The 12,483-nt window shown below is 41.3% G+C and overlaps 1 protein-coding gene across 2 annotated transcripts in view; it reads right to left on the bottom strand.

The window, feature by feature from the left end:
• Window positions 1-12,483, bottom strand: part of pde4ba (phosphodiesterase 4B, cAMP-specific a) — a 160,729-nt gene that overhangs the window by 139,952 nt on the left and 8,294 nt on the right. The window contains exon 1 of one of the 2 annotated variants that reach the window (XM_031758617.2): window positions 3,212-4,190. The exons of the other annotated variant lie outside the window; for it this stretch is intronic. Coding sequence (XP_031614477.2) covers window positions 3,212-3,435 — 224 coding nt within the window. The 5' untranslated portion in view covers window positions 3,436-4,190. Of the gene's footprint in view, window positions 1-3,211; window positions 4,191-12,483 lie in introns of those variants that run through there. 2 annotated transcript variants of the gene reach the window in all.

Genomic DNA, 12,483 nt, shown 5'->3' with positions numbered 1-12,483 from the left:
CAATACAAACAATGGCAGTAAGAAACATGGTTATATATATATTATTATATATATAAATAGCATTATTATCACTTGTTATATGCTGGCGCACCAACTGTAAGAATCAGTTATATTTGTTACCAGTTTCCCACCATAAGTCATAAGGTTGACTTTGAGGACCTTGAACGATGTAAGGCAAATTTTAATGGATTGCTAACATGACCCCACTCTACACTCCTACAAAGTTTTACCACAATTTACTCAAAAATCTTCGAACTACTGTGTTTGCAGACAGAAGGAATGACATGCACGCATAACCTCTTTGGTCACAGCTATGGTTATGTTGGATAATGATCAAATCTAAGGAGCTTTGAAAGAAGGCGACGACTTTTTTTGAAGACGTCTATGCTCTCATCCAAGAGGCTTACTGATTTATTGCTTGTGACCGAAATGCTGTTATTTCAAGGTGACATGGCAAACATTTTCTATTTCATGGGGGGGACATGTGGCTCTTTTGGCCCCTATAGCTCCACCTGTGTCCAGATTGGGCACAGCAAACGGCTACGAGAGCAGAGACACTGAAAAAGAAACGATAAACGGGCTGAATAATGAGCTGAAAACTCGCAAAACTCGGGGGAGCTGCAGATTCAGGTGACAATTCTCTGGAGGTTGCTCACTACAAGAAACCTCTTTCACATAGTCAACTGAGAGCACCTTAAATATGCAGCTTATCTACTTTTCCAATATTTGAACTTAAAGGTTATTTATATTCTGAGTATATATCTGAGTAAATATGAGTTATTCACCTGTGATAATTAATGCAGTGTTCACATACATATAGGCATCATTACATAATGACAGTTCTTTGCTACTCGTACGACGGCAGACGCACCTGAGCAATACGGATCACCGATTCATCTTTTTTTTCTCCAGTATTTCCCGAGGTCTGGGACAGGCGGGGAGACAATTAGGCCAGTATGAGCAGACAGAAATGCCCTGAAGGATTTCCAGGTGAGGAGGTTTTTGTTCCTCAAGGCAAAACGTCATTGATATTCTGGTGCAGCACGCAGCACATTTTATGTCACGAGATAAAGCCGAACGTGTGATGATTAATCGTGTAGCCTCGCTGTGTATTTTAATCGCATCCTATCATTTAATGTGTGTGGGATTAAAAGAAAATGAGCATGAAATGAAGTCTGAAACACCTGGTCCTATTCTGGTCCTGGTTGTCAGCTGGCATTTTCATCCTAATTGCCACACCTCCCTCTTTTGGAGATGACTGGTGGGTTCCCCCCCCCCAGAACGCTCTCTCTTACTGTGTCTGCTCTGCTTTTTTGATCTCTTCCTTCCTATTTTCTTAAAAGAAAATTGTATTTGTAACTTTCAGAGCATTATAATAAGACAGCAGACAGATCTGCGTGTCTTGCCCGAGGACGCCCTGTCATGAATCTGCTGTTAATGCACTACACTGACGCCTAATGGCTGCAATTAGTGTTATAGGTGTTGTCGGGTCCCTGGCTCCGGCCCAGATGCTGTGGATTTATGAGAACGAACAAGTCAGAGGACACTACTGACATCTTTAATGATGTCTAAATGAAGCCATTCTCCTTGTTTTTCCCTTCTTGTGTTTTGCCCCTGTACCCACCCAACCCCCACTAATCTCTCTGTGCTCTATACTATACAACGAGGGAGATAAACAGGCACGAGTGCTTTCTGCTGCTGCTACTGTGCAGGGAGGAGATGGTGAGATATACAACGAGAGGAGGCAAAACAAACAACTGCTGCATTTACAAATGTAATATCTTCAAAATCATCCGTGCACGTATGCATACTCTTACACGGACCACAGGTAAAGCTGCACAAACACACACATTATCTCTTTTTTTTCTGTCATGCAAACATCTCAGATTGTAGTCACAACACAGAGGGACAGATTGATATCGAGACTAATTTTTCTTTTCCTTCCTGCATGTCCCACCACAGAGAATTTTCTTAAGACCCGCCCAAGCAGTGACAAGCCTGCTTTATCATGCTACGTCGAATGTGTAACCCATTTCAGTGTCATGCGGTACGTGCTTAAGGGTACATGACAATCACCCTCCTCTGAAGATGGTCGGTGATGGTTTTCACCTTCAAAAATGTCACGAAAAAAAAGAAAAAGAAATACATCCCACGTCTTCCACTGCCTAATTTAAACAGAAAGAGTCACCTTGAGCTCTTGCAGTCAAATCACAGCAGCTCTTTGCCTCTAATCCATACATTGCATAACAAAGCAAGTCATCCTTTCACATCTCCTGTAGTCTCTAACCGCTGCAAAATGAAAAGGTAGAATTCGGGTGTGGGTGGGGGCACAAAATAGAAAAAAAAGATAGAATGAAGGGGTTCATGGGAAGAAGACCCTGTGCTCTTACTGAACTTGGAAAGTCAGACTTCCTGCATCTGGGCTTCTTTATAATAAGACTGACACAAAGAGAAATGCCATCTGTGTAAACTACACAACAAAATGTAAACAGAGCCGTACTCCGTGCTGTGGATGGTCCAACATATTTGGCATTTTGTGTTGCGCTCGTGTTGTGTGAACATCCATTTCCTCATTGGGGTTGTCAGCCAAAAGAAAAAAAGGTTAAGAACCACCAGGTTGCATAACACACCCAACACTCCCTGCATATCACAGCAGCCATCCAAAACAAGGACTGATCTGCACGCACAAAAATCTCACCCAGGTATGGGGCAGAGACACCACATCAAAATGGAGGACAGGGGAGTCTGGCGAATGTGATTTTAGTCCATTATGTAATCCTCTAACCCAGTAACGAGTCATCCCACAGCAGCCCAGCCCTGATATATTTCTGACCCCATGCTTACCACAAAATTGGTTTCGTTTTTAGAAACGCTGGGTTGTTTTTTTTGTCAGCTCCCTCATTCTCTATACTTGGATTCTCTCACCTTTCTTTTTTTCCCTCTTTCCCCACGTCGCCGTCCGGCTGTTTAACCCTTTATCTCTATTGGCAAATGAATTCCTCCCTGACGGTTACACCCCAGCTCTAACGCTGTCCCTCAGCCACTCTCCCTCATGGGTTTGCCACCCATGTAAACCCATTAGATCTTCTTTTCTGTACTATTCACATCCACATTCAGTCTCTCCCCCAGCTTTAACTGTCACATCAATCACAGTCTGCACATTTTCCCTCCACCCTTACTTTTTTACTGCCCACCAACCCACAGGCCTTACCAGGTATGAGCTACGGTGAAGCGTCGCCTCTGTCGGATGCTCTTGTTGACCATCAGCTTGCGGAAGAGCCGCGGGGAGCTTCTAGGGGACAGCTTCGGGGACGTGGCTCCCCTCTTCCCTCCCATGACACCTGGCATCTTGGGTGGCTCCAGCTCCAGGTGCATGTGCTCCTTGAACGTCCGAATGCACGAGTCCATCTCGACGCTCAGCTCGTTGGATGACATCCCTGCGGGCAGACTTGTGCTCCTCTGTCAAATTCTGCCCAAATTCAGTCCCGTGGGCTAGTCATGTATGCTTTAGTTTGCCCTTCTCTTGTAGACACACTGAACTTTTCCACTGGGTTAAAATGCTGCAGAGAGCCTGAACATGCACAAACAGTCACTCAGGAAAAGGCCAGCTCACACATACCTTTTTGTTGCTCGGCCTCCGTGCTTTCAATTCTTCCCCTTTTCCCTCGTTCTTTGCAAGTTTTTAGGGATTAGCCAGCCAGCGGTCGTGGCCTCCCGCTCCCTCTCTTCTGTGACTCGTGCCCTCTGTTTTTCTGCTGGTCTTCGGTTCATCAGAGGCTCTCAGAGGAGCTCCTACAGCTGGGCCACATACAGAAGAATTCCCCTTCTCATTACGGCTTGTCCATCTCTCTCCTGGTCTCTCCTGCTCTCGCACGCCCCAGTGCCCCCTCCTTCTCCCTGTGTTCCTCTAGCTCTCTGTCACTGTTGGTGCCTGTTAAACGAACACCAACTCTTTCTCTCAGTCCATCAGGTGGCTTGATGTTGGAGGATCTCCCTTCATGAAAGATTCAGAGGGACTGAAAAGTGCTCTCTGCCTCCTCCTGTCTTGCTCTCTCTCCATTAACCACTGCTTGACGAACCCCTTTCTTGCAAAACAACCCCCGCCTCTCCCAAAGGCACTCCCGGTGTGGCACAGAGTGACTCCCACTATGCTGAGGCTCAAGTCAGATTTCTCTTCACTCGCACACTCAGAGCAGCGAGCGGAGCAGTGCTCAGCACGCAGGGAAATGCTTCACTTGCCGTTTCATTCAGAATATACACAAGGAGCTCCAAGCAGGCACGCAGCGAGTACAAGCCACACCTCCACCGCTGAGGATTGGCTGGTGGCTGTTGTGACGGCAAGCAGGCAGGCACGGTAACAGGTTGCCAGATTTATTATTTATTTTTTGTTTAGCCGGTATTTGTGGTAATGTTGCTGATGGTGTTGTGACCTTTAGCGAGGCAGGCAACTAGTGAGGACATGCCAAGTTAAAAATAAATAAGGAAATTTGGAAGGGCGATAAAAGCAAACAGCTTAATGGGGCATCAGTAAAATGAATCATACACACTGCTCAAAGGGCAACCGACTCAAGTAAACACTCTAAACTACTGCAATTACAAGAAAACATATTGGTGTAAAGCATTCAGTAAAATCCATCTAATGTAATCCGTCCGTAGTTCTGCTTGAACTGAACCAATCCAAGCATGAGATTGCCCCTGGAACGGATACAGAATAGACACAGTCATAGCAGAAATACATCCACAAACACAAAGGACTACTCCTTGTGGTAAAGAGAGAGAGAGAAAGAGGGGCAATGCCCTGCGAGCAGAGAGGCAGGGAAGCTGAGGGAGAAAAATCTAAAGTGAACATCAGAGGAGAGCAGGGAGTGCTGGAAATGTGAGTGCTTGCTCATCTGCTCGCTGGACTGATTTGTTGTGGTTGTGAGTCACTGATGATCATGAAGCGCAGACGCATGAGGAGCTTTCACACCACATTTAGCCAAGAAAGCCTTTGAAAATAGTCGTCTCTTGCTTGAATATAAAGAAAAGAACACTTGTAGTAATGCGAGACGTTATAGGAGCGCAGCAGGCAGACACGAGGCACGGCATTCCCCGACTCATTTCCTCCGTCAGTCTCCTGTTTTACATGCTAGTAGAAACAATCTGACCAGTCTAACACTTTGACGTATCACTGGGCTGGGTCTGTGTCCCAGCGTTTTGAGTTTACAGCGGTCCCTCACTATAACACGGTTCACCTTTCGCAGCCTCGCTGATTCGCAGATTTTTTTGTGTGCAACTTTGCATGTTTTTTTTGGTTTGTTTTTTACAGTGTAGCTTCGCGGATTTCACCTATCGCAGGTTATTTTTAGAACGTAACTCCTGCGATAAACGAGGGACCACTGTATTTTGTATTGTTGATTTCCTGTGTTAAAATAATGTTAAGTTCTGGTGTTATTCTTAAGTTAAGGGTGTAGTTGAGTTATTTTGTATTATGGAATGTTAGGTTCTAGTATTCAGTGGTGCTAATTTCAGTCATTATGCAAATCTACTGTTTATAAGGTTGGGGAATCCTGCAGTCAGCTGAGACTGAAGAAGTCACCTGCATGAGTGACGAAACGTTTCTCCCACTGAAAACGTCCAGATGAACAGAATCAACTTTTGGGAAGTTCTAGTATTATTATTAGTTTGTCTTGGTTGAGTTTTTAGTCCGGTTTATGCGTCTTCTGTGCCATGCCTATGTCATGTGTTTAATGTTTGTGTATTCCATGTTGTCAAGTTCATGTTGTCACATCTACGTCCCATTATGTTCCCGTTTTATTTTGAAGAACCTCGTGCTCCATGTTCAGTGTGTTTAGTTTTCCTTCCCCTGTGGCGTTCAGGTTCATTTGTTTCAGCTGTGTTTCCCAGGTGTTTCTATTTCCCTCATTACCGTTCTGTGTATTTAAGTCCTCCGTCTTCCTCTGTTTGGAGTCTGTGTATCTGTTTTCCTCCCTCCATGTTATGTCAAGTTCCAGGTACTTCATTCAGATCATGCTCATGTGTCATGTTCATGTTTTTCTCATAGTTTCTCGCATGCTCCTGCCCTGTCTCATATCTCTTTGTCATAGTCAAGTCAAGTCAAGTCAAGTCAAGTCGGTTTTATTGTCACTTCAACCATATACAGTTAGTACACAGTGAAACGAAACAACGTTCCTCCAGGGCCAAGGTGCTACATGCAACATAAATTTACAACATAAATTAACAGAAAACACTAAACTAGCTAACTAAGAGGCCAGACTGACCTAACATAAATTACAACATAAATTAACAAAAACTAACTAACTATCTAACATGAAATTTAATATTTACTAAAAGTCCAGCTGCTAAACTGGTCTAGTCTTCCCAGTTTAGGTTTTAGTTTTATTTTGTATTCATGTTTTTCGGCCAAATAAACGTCTCGCCTTTTGTTAAAGTTCAGCTCCATTTGTTCCGTGTCCACACTTGGGTCCGCATCATAAACACACCGGCGTCGCAGCCTTGACAGTGAGTTCAACACACTCGGAATATTTTTCTGTAATCTGGATTCACCTACATGAACATTCACAATCAGGCTATCCAATCACAGAAAGCTGGTTCTCCTTGACAAGCTAAGAGATTAAACACATAACAGAGACTGAGTGGCAGCAAACAAAGTATCTGTATTTCTGCAAATGTCTTTTCAAAAAGGAATTTCAAACTTCGATTTATCTGACAACAGAACAGTTTTCCACTTCTCCTCACGCCATTTTAAACGAGTTATTGGTTATTAAGACACATTGTGAGATACACCACTTTCATTCAGATTTCTGTGACTTCACGGTATGCTCAATCTGCAGCTGGACTTTTAGTAAATATTAAATTTCATCTATTTTTTAAAATACTTTTCCAAGCATTAGGTTTAGCTTTAAAATGCTATATTTGTTTATTATCAAAGTAAACTGTATTTAATGTCATCAATTTGCACAAACACAGGTAGGACTCAAAAAGGCATGCTATGTTTACAATGTACTGCTAACATGCTAACTTAACATTGTTGCATTTAGTTGGCATTAAGTAATTAATACAAAAATAATTTAGGCTAACTTAAATCAGCTCTATAAATATAATTAAAATGCAAAGTTTAAGTATCAAATAATCATAAATTACCATAACAGAGTAATCACATATGGTAAAAGATTTCCATTATTGAGACTGATTAGTAATGTTGATCTATAGTTTAATTATAGAGATCAGATATGTTTTGCAGCTTCATACTGATTTTTTCCATCCAAAATTAATGGTTCTTTTGATAGCAAAGGATGCTAATCCATAAATTAGCGGACAAGACAGAAGGTTATTAGACTCATGAACTGATGTCCCATCAATTACTGTTTAAACTTCTATGCTTAGCTATCTTGCAGATATTGAGTAACTGTTGACTGACAGTTACTCTTCACACCCGCCGGTTCCTCCTGACAGCACCATGCCAATGGTGGAAGGAAAATAAAGAAAAATCAAGGAAACCTGCACACAAACCTTAAAAATGACTGCTGGCTCTTGCACATTAGTGCATTTCAAGACAGAAGAACTGGGAGCCAATGCCAGGAAAAAGATTGAAAGAGATTTAATTACAGAGTAACTGGGCCATTGGATTCCATGTTAAACTGGATTTCACATCCTTGAGGGCTTAAATGAAAGCACACTACGCATGACCACAGCACAGGAGGACCTGAGACACAACAGCTCCTGCAGCAAGTTGTGAAGCTCTGACAGGCCATTTATTGACTTTAATGTTAGGATCACCTATAGGGGAGACTAATATAATCTCTGCATGATTTAGGCACCTGTGCCACCCCTAAAAATAAAGGTCTTGGTTAATTACTAAATTATTTGTTTAAAAATAATTTGACAATAACTGAGAATAATTTGAGTTAATTGTCAGTCCTTTTAGTTATATGCATTTATATATGCTAACATGCTAATGTTTAGCTGGAATAAAGCTAACCATTCCATTTGATAATTAATTACCACAAAACTATATGTGAATATCTTAAACAAAGTTAATAACCTTTACACATTTAGACCTATGGGCAATTTACCAATTAACCTAACTGCACTAACTGCATGTCTTTGGACTGTGGGAGGAAGCCGGAGTAGCCGGAGAGAGCCCACGCAAACATGGGGAGAACATGCAAACTCTACACAGAAAGACCCCGCCCTGCAACAGACCGGTCCAGGGTGTACCCTCGCCTAAGACAGCTGGGACAGGTTCCAGGATGGATGCATGGCATTACACTGTAAGATGAAATATTTGTCAAAAAGTAACTTGGCTGCCTTGAAAAACATAGAATAGCATGTTTGGTTGTACAGCTTAAGATTTCCATCCAAGCTGTTCACACTAGTATTTCTGTGCCGTTGCAGCTCGGTTTGTACAGCTTGACATGTGCTGCTTGTGTGCCTAAAGAAACAAAACCCTCCAACAACATTCGATTAAACTTACAAGATAAAGCTGATTAGGCTAATTTCTCAGTGTTATGTTTGTTATTTATTAACTCATCTTATTATTGTAGATTAAAAGAACTCCAATACATACATGTATATGTGTCAACTAAACATTTTCAGTTTAATGAAGGTGCTATTTCTAGGCTTTCTATATTACAGGTTATTTTAAATTGAACCAGCTTGTTATTTTTTTATAGCGTCAATTTGAAGTCAATAAATGCAGTAGTTGGGTTTTTTTGGTTGCACAGAACCAGACTGTAGAAAAACTAATCTGGGGATTACTAGACATTAAGTTTTATTCTCCAAGACCATCAATGTCTAATAAATACATAAATAATGTGATTATCTGCTGCTTTACAGATAGAGCTATTTCACTCTAGACCAAAGCATAAACACACTGACTCTTTGGGAATCCCCCCTCCCCTCCAGAATAAACTTAATAAAGAATTTAAAAACTAAATTCTTGGTTTTATCTTTACATTTATGAGCAGTTCTTGTTTTTCATCATGAAAAAACTTAATCTCTCTCTCTTTTTTAAAATACTGATCAAGTAATTTATAGATGTTTCTTTGGCCTAAAGGATCCTGTGAAGAGTGTTTTTCACACATCTTACTAAGAGTGTGATAAAATGCATTAAAACAATAGCAGCCCTACGGCTCTGCTTTGCTTTACTTCTCTTTTAAAACTGTGCTGACTTCGGTGCTAGGATAGCTGGCATATTTGCTACTGCAACAGTTTTTACAGATGGAAACGAGCTCTGATTGGGATCAGTGCTTTTCTAGGATGAAAATAAATGAATATATTCATGAATATGCTGTTATGTATCCACCTGACATCCAGCACAGGCTCCAGCCCCAGCATGACCTTGGTTTGATGCACAGTCAGGAAAATGGATGGATAGATACTGACATGTTTCTGTTCATATATTTTTAACTTGCTAAATTAGTATTGGCTTAATTTTTTCCAAGTATACTTTCCCCTCAAACTCCTACCTGTCACTCTCCATAATTCACAGCGTATAAGAAAGACGCCTCTTCTCGTCCCATCCACCTTTACTCACTTGGTTTCCCACAATGAGACCCGGAGCTAGACAATATTAGAAGTGTGCTGCCAGGGACGGGGGTCTTTTACGAGCGTAGGGGTCAGATAATTGTGGTACAGGTTGCAAGGGATGTATTTAGGTCTTGAGAAAGCTCTTGATGTCGTACCTCAGGCTACATAAAACCCTCTTTTCTTTATTCCCCCGTCACATGCCATCTCTCTCACATTAGTGAAAACAATCCTGCATTGTGGCCTAGATTTATGGAGCTGTAGCGATACACAAAGGTTTATGGAATGAGAGATTCAAACACAAAAAAGCAGATAAATGTCATGTGTGAAAAAGCATGAAAGGTAATTAAAAAGAGGTCTTGCATTATTTATACTTTGAAGTTACAGCAGTGGACGATCGAAATGAAAAAAGGAAGTCAAAAATAAACATAAAAAGGATGAAAACAACAATATGAGCCTAAAATTAATCTAGAAAGAAGGCTGAACAAAGAGTATTATTATTTGAAGGTGACATTGTTGCACATTCCTAGATAAGAGTGAAAAATAATATCCATGACAGATTTCTCTCTGGGATGTTTGAGTATAAGCAGACAGATTAAAAGAGAAAAATCTCCATGTCTCTGTCACTTCACAGCTTAACAGACTAGAATATTCTCAGGTTTAATTCTCAGCCAGACTCGGACATGAGAGGATTGCATTGTAACAAATCTGTCAGTGTATCTGAGGTAACTACACAAGCTTTTTTTCCTCCTCAGGCAGTGAACAAAAAACCTGCAAAGCTGATGAAACTGTGGATGAATGACTGTACATGTTTACAAATAAGTATGTATAACATTTAACCAGCTACAAAAAAGGATGATTCATCATCAGATGCATGTTGAATGTTCCACGCGCTCTTCCTGGAGGTAACTGAATTGCTGGAACTACAGCCACAGTGCATAATCTGCCTGCCTTCATCTGTTGCTTGCTAAAATGAAAAGTGCAAGATCCAATTTCTGCCTCCTGGCCGTGAAGATTACCAGCACCCACACAAAAGCCGTCTGGGACACCAGCGTCGAGGGCAGTGCTCAAAACACATCACACAAAGAAAGCACACCGAGTGCAGACAAGTCATAATCTGGCCAGTGTTGCACTGACACGATGAGAAAAAAATAGAAATATACAATAAATATAGCTTCAAATCAAGTTTAGACAGACTTTCAACATGGCAAATTTCATTCATTCTAGGAAAAACCTTTATCAGCATACATCACAAATACCACTGGCTTAACTTGCCAGAATGCATGATCATATGACTCCAGTTTTAGCCAACTTACACTGGCTTCCTGTGAAATTTTGCATTGATTTTAAAATTCTTTTACTCACTTATAAAATCTTAAATAACACTGCCCCTAGCTATTTAACTGATCTTCTTCATTTGTATAATCCTATAAAAGCACTAAGATCTTCTAACCAGATGCTCTTAATGCAACCTAAGTCCAGGTTGAAAACCAGAGGCGACCTTTGCTATTGCAGCTCCTAGACCAGGGGTGGGCACCAAGGGCCGGTGTCCCTGCAGGTTTTACATGTGTCCTTGAACCAACACAGCTGATTTAAATGGCTAAATTATCTCCTCAACACGTCCTGAAGTTCTCCAGAGGCCTGGTAACGAACTAATCATGTGATTCAGGTGTGTTGACCCAAGGTGAGATCTAAAACCTGCAGGGACACCGGCCCTCGGGGCCTGGAATTGCCCACCCCTGTCCTAGACTGTGGAACAGCCTCCCTATTGCCATTCGCTCTGCTGAGACTGTTCAGTCTTTTAAATCTCGTTTAAAGACCCATCTTTTCACTCTGGCTTTGACGTAAGATAGAAACCAGCCAAATGATAATCAAACTAAGTTTGTCTTGTCTTGTGTTGTATTTGTCTTATTTTATTTCCTAATTTGTGAAGCACTTTGATCAAAACTGTTGTTTTTAAATGTGGTATATAAATAAATTTTGATTGATTTTTTGATTGATTGATTGATTGATTGATTGATTAACTTTAAATACCTAAATGTACTATGCAGAATTCCAAGTATTCTAGGAAGAGAAGTGCAGAGTCAACGTGCCGGATGTCATTGTGGTCATTGTTGAGTAAATGGCCTGTATTTGTATAGCGCTTAACTAGTCCCTAAGGACCCCAAAGCGCTTTACACAACCAGTCATCCACCCATTCACACACACACATTCACACACTGGTGATGGCAAGCTACACTGCAGCCACAGCCACCCTGAGGCGCACTGACAGAGGCGAGGCTGCCGGACACTGGCGCCACCGGGCCCTCTGACCACCACCATATTGTCTTGTTTGTTTTGTTTTGCTGTGTGCAGAATAGTGTCAGAGTGTATTTTTGGTTGTAAGTGCCTACTTGTACTATCACAGATAGGGGGCAGGTGTCAATAAGAATTCATTCTTCTTCCTGCTCCTTTTCATGCATGGAAACAGTGTTACTTAAATTGAAAGGAAGGTTGTGTTTAGGAATTGAATTACTGCTGTACCATGTGTGAAACAAAATAAAAATGAAATGAAATGTATAAGCATCCATCACTGATAGAAGTTATAGCCATGCAACTACAGTAAAAATTCGACACATTAAAAAAAAAATTCATAGGACAGTAAAACGTCTTCTTGCACTCTAACTGGTAAAGAAAGAAATGCACGGTTTTTTCGAACATGCTACCTGACACAGCCCTACGCAGACCTGCAGGCTCTGTCAATCTATTGTGAAATTTTTTTTGGCCAATCATTACCTCAGTCATCAGACCATGAGCAACACAAGGCAAAATATTTGACCAGAAAACCCATATTTTAAACATATTTCTCACTGTGAAAGTTTCAGGAGAATTTGTCCCGTCATGAAAATTGTACACTAGTTTGGTGCTTTATCATATTTCACCTGGTGCAGACACCCCTCACCTTCATGCAAAATT

Source organism: Oreochromis aureus, linkage group 17, assembly GCF_013358895.1.
Source record: "Oreochromis aureus strain Israel breed Guangdong linkage group 17, ZZ_aureus, whole genome shotgun sequence".
Taxonomy (NCBI): domain Eukaryota; kingdom Metazoa; phylum Chordata; class Actinopteri; order Cichliformes; family Cichlidae; genus Oreochromis; species Oreochromis aureus.
This window is presented reverse-complemented; position numbering and strand designations above follow the sequence as displayed.